This window comes from Cynara cardunculus (assembly GCF_001531365.2).
Source record: "Cynara cardunculus var. scolymus isolate 2C chromosome LG 16, CcrdV1, whole genome shotgun sequence".
Taxonomy (NCBI): Eukaryota; Viridiplantae; Streptophyta; class Magnoliopsida; order Asterales; family Asteraceae; genus Cynara; species Cynara cardunculus.
The window spans coordinates 4384504-4399362 of NC_037543.1; the positions used below are offsets into that span (position 1 = coordinate 4384504).

The window sequence follows — 14859 nt, forward strand, 5'->3', positions numbered from 1 at the left end:
ACCAAAAAAAAAAAAAAAAGGAAATGATTATATAGGAGGTAAGTGTGCCATTAGCCTTCCCCAAATTAAAATATTGACCGATTAACCCAACATGATTTAACTGACATTCATCCAACAAGCCAATCAGAGCTATTCTTGATCAAATACAAATTCTACAATCCTTAATCGGACGTTTGAATTGCATATTTTGAAGAAATTTGATTGAATTAAAATGTTTGAATTCTATTGACTATTCATTCTCTCGTTTGGTTTATTTTTTTCCACCGAAAGTAATCTTTAAAATCCTATATATTTCACAAAATAAAAAAATTTAACATTTTTCTTTACAACTTTATGATATTTTGATAAAATGTAATTCTCTATTTTCATAATACAAAATATGCCTTAACCAAATATACCATAATCTCATAAAACCTAATATGACCATCGTCAACCACCTCCCGACCACTGTATCTGAATCATCGCCGCCTGAACCAAACGTCATCTCGAAATTTTGTGTAAAATGTTATTCTATTACTTTTTTTATTGATTTAAAAAGATATAATAAAAATTAATGTTCAAAAAGGTACCTGTGACCCAAAAAAGGTTGCGATAGGTTTTATATAAGTTCTTAATTTGATGAGTTGAAAACGATGTAACGAGAAAAAAAGATGGATTCTTATTACTTATCCCATTGAAGATGATTTGAAAGATGTGGTTTCAATCATTCAGAATCACATATATGCCTCTTGATAGAATGCCATTTTCTTCCATTATGACTGTAGGACCAGTAATCATGAACATTCTAGAAGGTGACATATATCATATGGTACAATATGTATAAACTCACTAAATCATATTTACATAAATACAGATATGTTGTTCAACATTGAATAATTCAAACTTTTCTACTCGTATCAAGTCAATTAAACGAGCGAATCTTCAAATCCTGTAATGGTCACTATCGGTTAATAGGAAAGGACTATGTAACAAGCGATAACTAACGAGTGTATCCAAAAATCAAACCCGAGTGTCGACAGTCATACGTCATTGAATGCGATTTTCGGGTTTTCAAAGAAATACATTACTTGGGTATTAAAAGATGTGGTCATTATAAATGCACAACTGCAAGTATGTGAAACACCAATATTCAAATGGCATGGCCCTACGTTACACATCACAAAAAACGACCTAATAACAACTTTAATTCTTCACATGGGAAGTTTTTCAAGTTTCCCATTAAAAACAGAATCAGACCAAATGAACCCAGTATATCTCATTTTGAAGTGGGGCATAGGTAAAGCCAGAGGCGAACCTAGACAGTTTTTCAAGTGGCGACACCATTTGAATACAAGAACGGAGCTTTGAATATGTTTTTACAGATCATCATTGGTCTGTTGGTTTCTTGCTTGCTTTTTATATGAGAGGTTTCCTGTGTTCGAGTCTTCTATCCTTTGTTTTTCCTTTAGAAACAAAATAAACCTGAAACTAAAAGCTAAAAACTAAGAAAATGATACAAATGGGATTCAAACCAGCGCCTAGATGGGGATAAAAGACCATGCAAACCAACTCTACCAAGAGAAACTTGTGTTATTATTGTAGTTTCAAGGAATATACGGTTGCACCAAACAAAATAATATGATTACACCTTCCACAACTCTAAGAATTTAGAATATGACAGAGGAACGAAGTGGTGGCCCGTAGGGGTGCTCAAAAACCCGATCAACCCGACCAACCCGATCAACCCAACCCAACCCAACGTAAAATAACCCAACCCGAAGCAACCCGATGTCTAATCGAGTTGTAAAATTGTTAAACCGTAGGTATTGGGTTGATATTGGGTTRRTATTWTTTGAACCCAACCCAACCCGATGAACCCGATGAACTCGATATCCTTTTATTTCTTAGATTTAATATGATTGATGAATTTCTATTAATATATACATTAGACAATTACACTATTATGTATGCTTTTCATATACACATATTTTCAATCTATTCATATCTCTATATAACTCATTCAATAACTGTTTCAGTAACTGTGAACATATATATGTAAATTGAGAAAATTAACTGAATGTGATATACGTAAGAAATATGAATAAGTTGTATCAAATGGTTGATGATGAAAAATAAAGTATGAGTAGAGAAATAACATATTCAAGGTTAGAAGAATATTTTAATATACTAAAGTATCAACCCGACCAACCCGTACGGGTTGGGTTGGGTTGGGTTGCACTTTGGTTTGGGTTGGGTTGGGTTAAGATTTTTCCAAACCATAAGCATTGGGTTGGGTTGTTCAAATGTCTTCAACCCGATCAACCCAACCCATGAGCACCCCTAGTGGCCCGTGCCACCATATGCACCATAGCGGGTCAGCCCCTGGGTATGGGGATGAAATGTAAGCAGATTTTGTCCTCTATCCAAAAGAGTAGAGCGACTAAAGATCCCCAACTTGCAAAAGGAAGTATATGACAAAGTCAAATTCTCAGTTTTCCCTCAAAAGACATCAAATTTCTTGGTAGAATTTCAGGGTAAGAAATCCTTTCAGGATACTAATCTTTTCTCCTATTTCATGCCCAGATTGTAGAACCCATCTTCCTTCCATTCAATTTAGAGGTGGGAATTTGCTTAATCCTTCATCTCATGTCGATGAGATAAAAGAACCCACAAATATTTGTGGGACAGGGAATCGATATTTAACATGTCGATTCAGGGAAAATATCTGTTTGATCATCAAATTATGAAGCAAATATTCGCCTAACAGTCCTATTTTGAGCCAAAACAAACTGGACCTACCAATTTGTCGTTCTAAAATGATATTATGTTAGTTCACAAATAGAGTCGTCTTCTATAAGACCGAATGCTTACCCCACCTAGTGACGGGGAATATTAGTTTTTGGTCAGGGAGTAAACTAAACCAAATGAACCCGGTAGTACCTCACTCAAAAGTAAGGTCTGGAGGGGTTTGATGTAATATGTATGCAGGCATGTTCCTTACCCCAAAGTGTAGAACAGACGTTTCTGTGAAGACCCCCAACTTGTCAAGAGAGTAAAACTTTGGGTACACGGAAAGGACTGGAAGAGAGACAAATGGATGGGCAAGAGTGAGGTAGGCAGGTGAGAGAATTGTAGAAGGTTTTAGGGTTTTAATTTGACATGGGTGGTTTAATAATTTACTAATTTTGCCACTATCTCCTTGAACTTTTGTTCCACCTGTGTTGGTGGGACCAAAAAAAACATTTTTATCCCACTCAATCCTGTCTTGTCCCATTTTAATTTCGTGCCAAAACGTAGGACAACAAGTTTCTGTTCTATTATGTCCAGCGTACCAAACTCACAACGGCCCAATAAACAAATTTAATACTAGACAACCTGACTTGTTTACTTACAAGTACAAAGGCGAAACAAGTTTCCAAGATTTCGTTCTATCTCCTGTAGGGTTTGAATTACAAGAAGTTCGAAAAATGAAATTGACAATCACATAGCATGGAACAAATATTACTGTTATCTGTTACATAATGAACACTAAAGAAATATGAATCAAGGAAAAGAGCAATGAAAAAAATGCAGATAAACGTAGAACATGTGTAAGATAACTTGAAAAATGTTGTCCTTCAAATGGTATTTTTTGATGCTCATTTCATTATGTTCTCAAATAGATGCGTAACTCGCAAAAGTACAAAGATACACTTACAAGTAAATTGGGAAACATGGGTCGCGGTGGTTCTTCAGATATCTTCCTTCAGGCAGGCATGCTCCATGCTCCCTTGTCACCCGTTATGGGATACCTGTGCAATAAACCAAACCAAACCAAGAATCATACATAGAGCAGGGTCTGGGGAGGGAAGGATGTACGCAAACCTTACCTCTACCTCGAGGCTTGAAGAGTAGAGAGGCTGTTTCTATGAAGATCCCCACCTCGTAAAAAGGTTTAGAACAAAGGATTTTGCGAGAATATTTTGGTTATAGAAGTTCTGACAAAAAGTTTGAAAGAGAGGAAAGAGGTAAAAAAATGCATTGATAGAAAAGCAGGTTAGGAAAGTGGAAGAAGAAATAAGAATAAAGAATAATAAAGCACGCATGGACATGCATATGAGAAGGTACAAACCACTAAACTAATGAAGAGTCTATGCACAATTTCGAAGTTTTCTAATTACCATCAAGATTTATATGCTAGATCAATGTTCTATAATCAAGAACAAAGAGAATGCTGATGAGCATACTAATAATGGCTGCACATCAGAGTTTCTAATTTTAAGTGGATTTTTTTCTGGGGAAGGGGTTGTACTAAAATTCTACACAAACCTAATAAGTCTAAACTTCTGGAAATTACCTCATACCGACAACAGATTCTAACTTTGGAGATGCACATGCCAACTTTCAATGAGATCCTTTTCCTCCTCGAATGCTGGCCTCAGAAACTTGTGCTAAAGTCTATATTTGGCCATTAAAAGAACCTGATCAACATTAAAAACAACAAATTAGAAATGTTAAAACCATATAACCTCCTGATAAAAATTAAGATCAAATGCAGATAAGAAATATTAAGCAAAATGAACCAGAAAGCCATAAAAGCATCCATGTTCAAAATAAACAAGAATGCCCAAAAGCAATATAAATTATCCTGGTCCAACTATCTAAGAAGTTCCATGACGAAATGCACCCTATAAGCTTGCAATATTTGGCCAATATTGTAAAAAGATAAATAAACTGTGATTATATCACATTGATATTTATAGAAGATGCAAATTACAGATTGTGTCAAATGCCCTTCAAAACTTAAGCCATCTCTTCTCCTTTTCTTTGTTGGCAACTGCGTTAGAAGCCGATGCATGAGCAGCTTCAACCTCCGCCAATGTTTTCTGAGTCTCATGGAGCTTCCTAAGAGCTGCATCATAAACCACCTTTTCTTTCTTGTTTCGGCTTGCCATTTCTTCCAACTTTTGAACTCTTGCCCGTAACTCCTTCACCTCATCATCAAAGGCAACCAGAGCACGCCTTTCGCCATTCTTTCCCGCCTGAAATTCTTTCTTTTGCTGTTTCTTGCCTGACCCAGATTTCAAGGCTTCATCATGCATGGCTAACTGTGTGTTTATAAGACTAAAAATATCAGAGCTTGGTTCTTCTTGTTGTTTTGCAGCCCTAACGGCTGCTGCAAACTTCTTATCACGTTTTCTCTTCCCACCTCTGCTTCGTTTTTTCTCTTGGGTATCTCTGTTTTCAACAGATTCTAGAGCATGATCAAGAGATTGCTTCGGAGGTAGTACTTTCACAGAGATGGGATCAATTCTTCCCTGTCCTTTCAAGCCTAAACCCATCCCTTCACGAAAACCCATGTTGGCCATCATCTTAGAAGCGATACCCCGAGTGTGATTCTCCCACTTTGCAAAAATGGCAGTTTCAGTTTGTATGCCTCTCTGGAGGTTTGAACTACCAAGAAATCCAATACCTTCAGAGCTGTCCTCTATTTCATAGTCAGTAGGATCATAATGATCCGATTCTGAATATGAATCATCACTGTCATCTTCATCACTCATCTGGGCATATTCAGACAAAGATATAGATTCATTTCCGACATTTAAAGAGCTACCATCATCTCGGAAAACAACCCGGCCTAATTTGAGCTTGTCATCCCATGACTCAAGTTCAGCTTCCCGCCAAATTCCAGTTTTACTGTCTGAGGTAGCCCACACAGTGGACCCCACCAATGACTGATTCCAGATTGTGGGATTATACTTTTTCAGTGATGATAAAGGTAGATCAATTCCTGATTCAAAATAAGACAATACAAAGAAGTATTCAGCACCAAGAGAATAATAGCATACGAGGCGACAAAACCATTCTGAAGGTCTACCAATTAGAACTACAATAAGAGAATATACATACCATGTGATGAGCGGCACTTCATACCAAATCGACACCGTTGCTGTAGGAAAAACTTGCAAACCTGCATTTAGGTGGTGTAGCATTAATCGGTTAATACAGGTAACAGATAGTCAACCCTTCATTTATTAGAACAAAGTGGCACAAATATTCAAAAAATAAAAGTTTGGTACCAATATAAAGACAAGATAGGTGTGCAGCGCATCAGAATCTCAATTCTTCAATAAAAGAAATATTATAATACATCGTCATCTAAAAGCTAATTCAGTTGTGCAGATACATTCAATGATCGGTATCTTCATCTTCTCCGGATATGTCCTCATTCAGGCTAGCATCATCAAACCTGGTCATCTCATTTTCCTGTTGGTTTCAGTCCATCAGTTAAGCATTTCACATTCAGTGGTTCGTTAGTTAGGTTTTGGTTCATCATTTCCAGATTCGGTGGTTCTTCAATTAGATTTTGGCGACTGGGGTCCGCTTCTGTTTCAGATCCAGAGGTTAGCAATGGTGGTGGTGAGATGGTCGTGTAGCATTGTGGCACCATTATTTTTGCTTCGCAGGACTCTTTTGGTCGCTTTCTTTGTCATTGTGGGATACATTTCCAGACCAGTGGTTTCTCAGTCAGGTCGGGTTTCAGTTGTATCACATATGTGGTTTGCGTCTCATACTGTCTCGGTATGCAGGCATTCAATTTAATGAAAAAAATAGACTGTTTTGTAAATAAAAAAATCCAATCTACAAGCTAACTTAATTGTGCAGATACATTCAAGACTAAGGGGCTGTTTGGTTGGTTTTCCATTAAGTCTTGTATGGATGATGCTTTCTGTGTGGATTAATCTGTCTATATAGATTGGGAAGGTTTTTGTTTGGGAGGGTTTTCTCTTAGATGGAAGGAGCTTGTTTTAAATTGGGAGGGACAGGTTTGGAAAAAACTTCGCTCTCTGCATAAAGCTTCCCCTTAGAAGCTTACTGAATAAGTCACTTTTAATATCATTAAGCCACCATCAAACAGTCATGTATAGCTGACCAAATAAGCTGTGAGTCTCATTAAGCTGCTAACAAAAGGCCCTAAGAACAAATACTGTTGCAGTCTAAGTTGTGCGTAGGCACCATGCATCAAGATGCTCATCACCAATTAACAATGCAGAGAAGACTTATCTAGAAACTGGGCAGTCCTATCACTTAACAAAAAGCTTCAGATCATTTCATTTGTACAAAGAGGTAATACAGTCTGATCAAGCAATAGAACATTTCACCAATGCTGCATTTAGAATACAAAAACAATGGGCCACATGCCAAAGTTTCAGTTGGATAAGAGAAAGAAATTGGAAGAGAGCCATTCATTCTGGGTAAGATGTGAGACTGGACTGCAAAAATATGAGAAATATTTTGATCATGACTGGAGACTGCCATCAACAAACTAGGGCCCATATGTGAGCACCAGCTGCTGATTAGTAACACTAATAAGAGGCCATTTAACCAAAAACTTACCGAGTAAGCGCTTACCACTAAGAGTCAACATTCTAACTTACTTTACCGGGTAAGATTGTAGTCCGTCAAGACGGTATCATATGCAACAATTTATCCGGTAAGCACTTATGGGTAAGACTATCCATACTTATTATTGCTCTCAGCGGGTAAGAATCTCAGCCCTTGCCATGTTGTTTGATAAAGTAAATGACCCGGTAAGTGCTTATTCGGGTAAGCGTTTAGCAAACGGTCCCTAAGTTAATATTTGTATATTGGACCCTATAGAGGTTGTTTCTCCAAAAACATGGAGCTTATTGAGAATATCATTAGAACACGCCTAAAGACAATATGCTCACAATTTCCGGATATTACATTGGGATAATCAGAAACTTGGAAGCTTCTGAAACACTACCACACCTACTCTATCGTTTACACATATTTCGCTACTTCTCCTTTTACCCCATCCTACAGTTTTTTATGGAGTTATTCTCCACCTACCCTCATTGCTTGGAGGAAACATTTATTTCTGTAAAATCGAGTTTAAAAAAGTCAACCTCAGGATTTGCGAATGCTATAAAACGCTGGCAGAAAAGTAGTGTTATAAAAAGGTATGTTACAGTGTTGGCCAGATTCGTACTAAGAGGGAGAGAACTAAACGCACCAGCTGGTTCTCTGATGTTGGAGTGAGGAAAGAAACTTTTGCCCCAGTAGAACCTTCCATTGCAACAATCAAACCGTCATACCATCGTCCATCAGAGTGGCGAAATCTACATTTTGATCCAACAGAATATTCCTTCAGCGGTTCCACTTCTGCATCCTTGGAATCAAGAAGATCTTGATTCACATCCTCAGCTTCCTCCAACGGTTCCACTTCTACATCTTTGGAAGCAAGAGAATCTTGATTCACCCCCTTAGCACCATCTTTTGCCATCTGTAGAGAAAAATCAACTTCTTGCAACAACCTAGCCCGTTTAAGTACAAAGAGCCCCTCTTCTGCATCTTTGATAGCTTGAAGAAGCTCTGAGTGAACCTGATTAACGAAATAAAAACAATTAGCAATTCAGAAGAAACCGCATGCAACTAGAAACAAATGATAAAAGGACATCCGGCTATTGGCGTTTTATCTGCATCTTCCCGACCGGAAGGGCTTCGCTTTGTTTGGGAACCAAGTAATCCTCTGTTATTTCTCCAATTACCATAGAAGAAACTAAATTTTTAGGTTAATTCCACTTTACCTTTCTTAAGAGCAACTGTAAGTTACAGGATTATATTACACTCTAAATCGTCAATGTTGCTCTTTTGCCCCTGGTAAATTTACTGGGCCATACCCATTGATGGATTTGAGTCATTACCTCTAGCTTATCATGCAGAAGTCCCAATCACTTGGAAAACCTCAACTAGGCATTTCTTTTGTTATTGTTGATAAAAGAAATGGGAGTGAAGCATGTGGGAGGATGAACAAAATATAGCATGGCAAGCTAGTTCACATAATTCTGTAATTTTCCCAACAAAAAACTCATGTTAGGCGACATGATTTTTTCATGACGTTGGTATGACTATTTGCTTGTAACAGTTCCTCTTTTTTCTTATCAAATATGACATCTATCATAGGAATGTCAAAAAAACAAAAATTATCCACCAAGTTTAAGATGGAAACAAATATCTTGTAGTGCAAAACTCATGTTCACAAGTAAGGCACACCCAGACAACGTCATAAAATCCAAGCATATATATATATATATATATATATATATAAACAAAAAAAAAACGAACTTCGTTTTTTATCATAATAATGAACACATGCACACATTGAGTTGAGCAACGAGAGATACAAAAAAAGCACTAGTGTTTTGATTAAAAAGAGATGCTGCTGGTAGGCAAACCTACAATCTTAACCAATTGTGAGATGATACAAGTGGTAGTTACTCATATCATTGTGTCCAGCGTCAGTAAGAATGATAATTAACAAGAACTCAACATAACACAGTCTCATCTAGTTGAATGCTAGAAAAATGGCGAGGTTTTAATAAAGAACTCAATATTCTAATAGAAGTGTTTCAATTGGAATGGGGGTTCTATAACCACATTTCAGGAACCCAACAACATCACTAGTTGGAGTTCTTCCAAGCACGGTGGATGTGACAACTGAACTTGGGTATTTATAATATCTATGTCAATGTGATAACCACAATGATGTATGCCGATTAAAAGAAATGAATTTTACAAATTGTATAAAAAATACTGGCAATCGCATCAAGCATATGTAGTGAGTAATAATAAAATAATTAACAACAATATATGAAAATCAAGTGATATATGTGCGAGGATGAATTAGTCCAAAATAGGGTTGATAACATTACCTCTAAATCTTCCACGCTTAATTTTTGGACCCTCCACCTCACACCCAAATCCATCTATTTAAACCCACATCCCGGTAAATTTCAGAGTTTTAGTTCGTTCACAAGTTAGAAATCAGAGGAGGATTGAGGTTTATAGTGTTTATTGTTGGAAAATAAGATCAACGTGAGCAAATGAAGGTCAAGCCAAGAACATAAACAATCATTTTTGCATGCACAGTGAGTTGCTGATGTTCTTGACTCCCAACACATTTGAATATTCATATATTTGATACCCATGTATACTACAAACTCATTAAAACACTAGAAAACATTTGTATGCTATGTTTTGTTGGATTAAGTGTGTAGTGTGTTATAAGTTTATAGTATACATGGGTATCAAAGAGATGAATATTCAAATGCGCAGGGGAGTCAAAAACCTCAACAACTCACCGTGCACGCAAAAATGATTGGTTATGTTATTGACTTGACTTCCATTTTGAAGCTCCCGTTGACCTTATTCTCCAACAATAAACACTATAAACCTCAAATATGTTGTATAACTTATTAAACTAGAAGAATAGCAAAGTGATTTGGCGTTCATGCTTTAATTTGATGGTTGATTTAGAAATTAATTTCTTCTTTCACGCTCCAACAATCTTCTTTAGGAAGACGCTACCTCTCAACCCTCAAATGATTTCTAAGTTGTAAAAGAACTAAAACTCTCAAATTAATAGGGAATCATGTGGGTTTAAATAGATGGAATTGGGTGTCAGGTAGAGGGTCCAAGTATTAAATGTGAAAGATTTATAGGTAACTTAATCAACCCTATTTTAGACTATGGTTGCCACACTAATCCACCCTGACACATGTATCACTTTATTTTTATATATTGATTTTATTTATTCAAATATTTTATTATTACCTACTACATATACTTGATACCAATTTCATTATTTTATACAGAATCCATATAAATTCATATCTTTCATCAACGTTGATTTTATAAATCTGAATACATCATTGTGATCGATATTTTATGACCTTCAATTTGACATTGATATTATAAACACTCAAATTTATGCCAAATATAGTTTTTTTCTGTAAGAAACAATATTGCCAACTTATGAACAAGCCCTAAATCAAGCTATTACGGTCTCCTTCAAAGACTCCAGAGCCACTGCAACTTAACACAGGTAAGCACAAGACAGTAAGCTCCAAAAAGTACTGGGTGACAATAATAGCAGCAGCATAAAGCCATAGACAGGAACCGGTATTCATATGACATAGTAGAGCAGTGTCACTTATAAGGCATGACAAGAGCTTCATGGTCCAAGGTACACAAAAAAAGCAAGAAGCTGTTTTCAGTTGATTGAGGGAATCAATCGTACTTTCACTGCTGTGAACTGTACAATGCAAATTCACGAGAAAAAACAGTCAGATTTTTGGAGCATATTATGCAACGGTTTCTTTATATGTTTTCTATAGCAAAAAGAGTGGTTTGAAGTTTCTCCTCTCATCGCAACCAATCCTTCCTTTAATATTTCTTACTTACCAACTCCTATAACATGAGACCTAAACCAATAGGCATGAGAGAAAACACTAAAACAAGAACTCATTCACTTGATATGGATGATAAGGAATGTCCGTATGACTGCTACCCTCTCCATCCCAAACAAGTTGTAAAACTGAACCTTCAACATCAACCATGCTAAATTTCAACCCACCAATTGAGACAAATACTTCAATCTCTGTGAACTCTGGGTAACGGCCTTTAACTTGGGGAGTAACTGATTCCAATGATGAACTTTACAGCTACAGTGATGTTGGATTTTGTTCTTTGATTCTGTAAGCTCAAGAAAAACTCCAAGTTCTTACTTAAGATTCCAAGGATAAAAGACAACAAATCCTCTATGCTAATGTAAACCATATGCATTCCAATAATCAGTTTACAACATTTCGTGAAAGCATCTAGTCGTGTTATCATATTCCCCATGGAGTTGATCACAACCTCTAACTCTTAAGGTGTCAGTTCATACCATTGCAGCAAAACCAGTACCGCTACCGACTTACAACATTCAATAACCTCCGTAAGTTAGCTACGAATCATTGGTAGCAATCAAAAAACATCATTTCATTCATGTCTTTCCGAATTAAAATATGGAACACAACACGAATTAAACTATCCATCGGAAACTCGGATTAAAAATGAACGCATTGAACTTGATAGCTTCCTGAGTAAATAGGAAGAAGGGTCGATTGTGTATAATAATACCTCAAGGATTTCGGGATTGTTTGGGTCAGACGCTAGGGCTTCATCAAGCTCAGCGATTGAATCTCGTTGTTCTTGTAATTGAAGCTCTAGTTGATCTTCAAGAAGCCTCCTTTCGGCATCGTCCGCCATTATCGTTGTAGGAAACTGAGGATTAAGCAACAAGACCTGCGCTTGATGGAATAGGCTTTTGATTTCCTGAGAACAGTCTCGAGCCCAATATGGCACCAAACCATTTAGGTCGTCCGGTCTAAATATATTTTTATTTAACGGTTTTTTTTTTTTTTCCCTATAAATGGTTTGGTGTAAAATGATTAAGTGGTTAATTTTGGCTGTTGTTAAATGATTTGGTGCAAAATGATTAAGTGATCAAAATAATTAAGAGTCTTTCATGATATAGTGCAAAATGAAATATAATTGTTTGATAATTATTTACAATAAAATTAACGCCACTCAGAATACAAAATCATTCATAGGATTTTAAAATTATTAAGAGGCAGACTTTTTTTATCAAACAAGATTTACCTCTTAATAAGTCAGATATTATCTCTTAATGAAACTATTAAAAGGTAAACAAACAACCCCTTAAAAAACAAATGGTTCTATGGTCGAAGTCGGGGATGGAAACAAGGGCGGATAATACATTCTCGTCCGCGACCCCATTTAAAACCCCATCTTCAATCCCTCCTGGTGATAGGTTCGGAGGGAAGGAATCCTTGTCGGATTTGGAAACTAGTTTAGTAAAACAATATATTTTAAAATTAAATTTATAACAAATCATTATTATATTACTTATTAATATTAAAAATCAAATATATTTGTCATTTAATAATAATTGTATAAAAAATATAAATATACATTTATTTATACACATACTATATACATGTATTAAATAAAATAAAAAAATATAATCGAGGTCGGATTAGGGACGGGTAATGTCATCCCCGTCCCGACCCCACTTCAGGTATAAGATTAAATCCCCGTCCCCACGCCGTTACACGTAAAACGGGGAATCTCGTCAGGATCGGATACCTGCTCCTATAGGTAAAATTTTCATCTCTAGCAGATTGGGTCGTTATTTAAACATGGTTTATTTATTTTTAATCCAACTCAATCCTTCGATTCGAATAGATTTGAGAGGTTATGCTATTCATAAATATAGTCTTTTGTTGAATCTTTGTCACGACTCGATAGATAATTTGATAAGCCAATTATTTTTTTCCGTGTTTTAGAATACAGTTAACCAGAGCTATAAATGAAAAGAAATATCGCTATGGACTCGACGCTCTAAGGTAATTTGTACTCATTTTTTTCTCGTCCGTCTAACTCACTCTCGATACTCTGGGACAATCTGTGTCTGTCTAGCCTATATCGGATGGGGTGTGTTAGAGTCCCACTTTAGATAAATTTGTATTAATTCTCCTCAAATGTCTTGAAAACGGTTATGATGATACAAAAAGGTCACCATTTCATATGGTTACGAATGATACTAAAGGAAGATCACAAAGGTTTGGATTTGTCAATCTGAGTCGCATGATGATGTTAATCATGCAATTCAAAATTGACAAATTGAAACCCTTGTGATTTCCCTTTAGGATCATTCATAATCACATCAACAGTGTGGATATTTTCATATTCTAGAAACTTCTCTTTCACGAGACTTATGTTGAAATCCTCGTCAAGATTTTTCACATACGCATTTGTAAGTTCAGGTTCCTTCCTCCTACATTTCTTAAGAAACATGGCAACAATACAACTTTAGAATGAAAAAAATATTGGAAGACATTAATAACAGTATTACAACCTTTACAGTTTAGGGGTGTTCGTGTGCAGTTTGAAGATTTTCCAAATTACAAACTGCACCGAATACATCTCAAACAGCAAAAAGCCGCGTCACAAAATGCGGCACGGTGTTGTGCGGTTTACATGGTTTCTACCATATACACAAATTAATCCAATAAGTATGGAATCAGAACTTCAAACTAAATTCAACAATGACATTTCCATATTCCATAAAATAAAAACTTATCGTACGGAATACGTTTCGACAATTTAATACAAATACATATGTTTGACCATGAAATCGTGCAGTTTCGATTAGGTTGTGTTAGTATATGGACGAGATTGGACATGATTAATTGGACGAAAATGAGGTAGGGAACTAAAAGGATTATGGTAGGTTGTAAGGTTTTAATCCGATACATGTCTCATCTCCTTGATTATTGTTTCGCTTATTTTGTTGGAACAGAAAAATGTATTTTTGTCTCGCTCAGTTCCATAATGTTCTAATATTGCATCCAACGTAGGAGTTTAATTCCAATTTGGATCGCACTGATTGGTTATTGACCTTACAGTTGAAGAAAGTGGAGTAGGCTTGTTTAGATGTAGTCCTTTTAACGGTTTTATGGGTTATTCAGTTTTATTGAAATGGGACTCTTTATAAGCAATCCCAAACACCCCCTTAATCAAAATGTTCTCACATATCGTGACAATGAAGTGAAGCGGTAGCACAGACCACCATATGCCCTAAGCTAGGTCTGCCCTTGCCTAGTTGTCCGAATAACCACCCCTACCAGCTACCTTGACCTTCTATGGCCTCCATTTTGTAGTGGGACGCGAACCATCAAGTGGTGGTGTGCTCCGGTCACAAGCACGCTAACAAATCAAACCAAACCAAACCAAACCAAACGAGCATATTATATCCCACACAAAGGTAGATTTTTTTTTTTTTTTGTGTGATTAACCTGGATATCCAAGCCACTATGCGAGCCGACTAATCCCACGGCGACCATTTGCTTTGCAAATAGCCCGGAGTCACCGCATTTGAACCTCCGTGGCCACAAGGGGATTTTTATTCCTCCTTGGATTTGAACTTGAGATCTCCTGGTACTTTTGACCTTTGGAGCCAAGCTCAAA

The 14859-nt window shown here is 36.4% G+C and overlaps 1 protein-coding gene across 4 annotated transcripts; it reads right to left on the bottom strand.

Annotated features, from left to right (window-relative positions):
• Nucleotides 1–3726: 3726 nt before the first annotated feature.
• On the bottom strand, nt 3727–12145 carry LOC112529707 (zinc finger CCCH domain-containing protein 18). Of its 4 annotated transcripts, XR_003070939.1 has the most exons (8): nt 11947–12040; nt 8688–8828; nt 7997–8365; nt 5869–5929; nt 4736–5749; nt 4316–4439; nt 3849–3956; nt 3727–3770 (listed from the first exon to the last, which is right to left on the bottom strand). XR_003070939.1 is itself a non-coding variant. In XM_025141067.1 (5 exons), the coding sequence occupies exons 1-4, from the start codon at nt 12073–12075 to the stop codon at nt 4755–4757; spliced, it is 1554 nt and encodes a 517-aa protein (XP_024996835.1). In that variant the 5' UTR covers nt 12076–12145; the 3' UTR covers nt 4004–4439; nt 4736–4754. The 4 variants fall into 4 exon arrangements, 2 of the variants coding, with proteins under 2 accessions (XP_024996835.1, XP_024996837.1); XR_003070938.1 differs by lacking the exon at nt 8688–8828 and having other exon boundaries at nt 11947–12145; XM_025141067.1 differs by lacking the exons at nt 3727–3770; nt 3849–3956; nt 8688–8828 and having other exon boundaries at nt 4004–4439; nt 11947–12145.
• Between the last annotated feature and the right edge of the window lie 2714 nt (nt 12146–14859).

Excerpts from the sequence above, each read along its gene's own strand:
- LOC112529707 (XM_025141067.1), bottom strand. The coding sequence starts at position 12,075 with ATGGCGGACGATGCCGAAAGGAGGCTTCTTGAAGATCAACTAGAGCTT. Across the intron at positions 5,930-7,996 it reads CAACATCAGAGAACCAGCTG|GTTTGCAAGTTTTTCCTACA; the intron begins GTGCGTTTAGTT and ends ACCTAAATGCAG. Across the intron at positions 5,750-5,868 it reads GAAGTGCCGCTCATCACATG|GAATTGATCTACCTTTATCA; the intron begins GTATGTATATTC and ends ATTTTGAATCAG.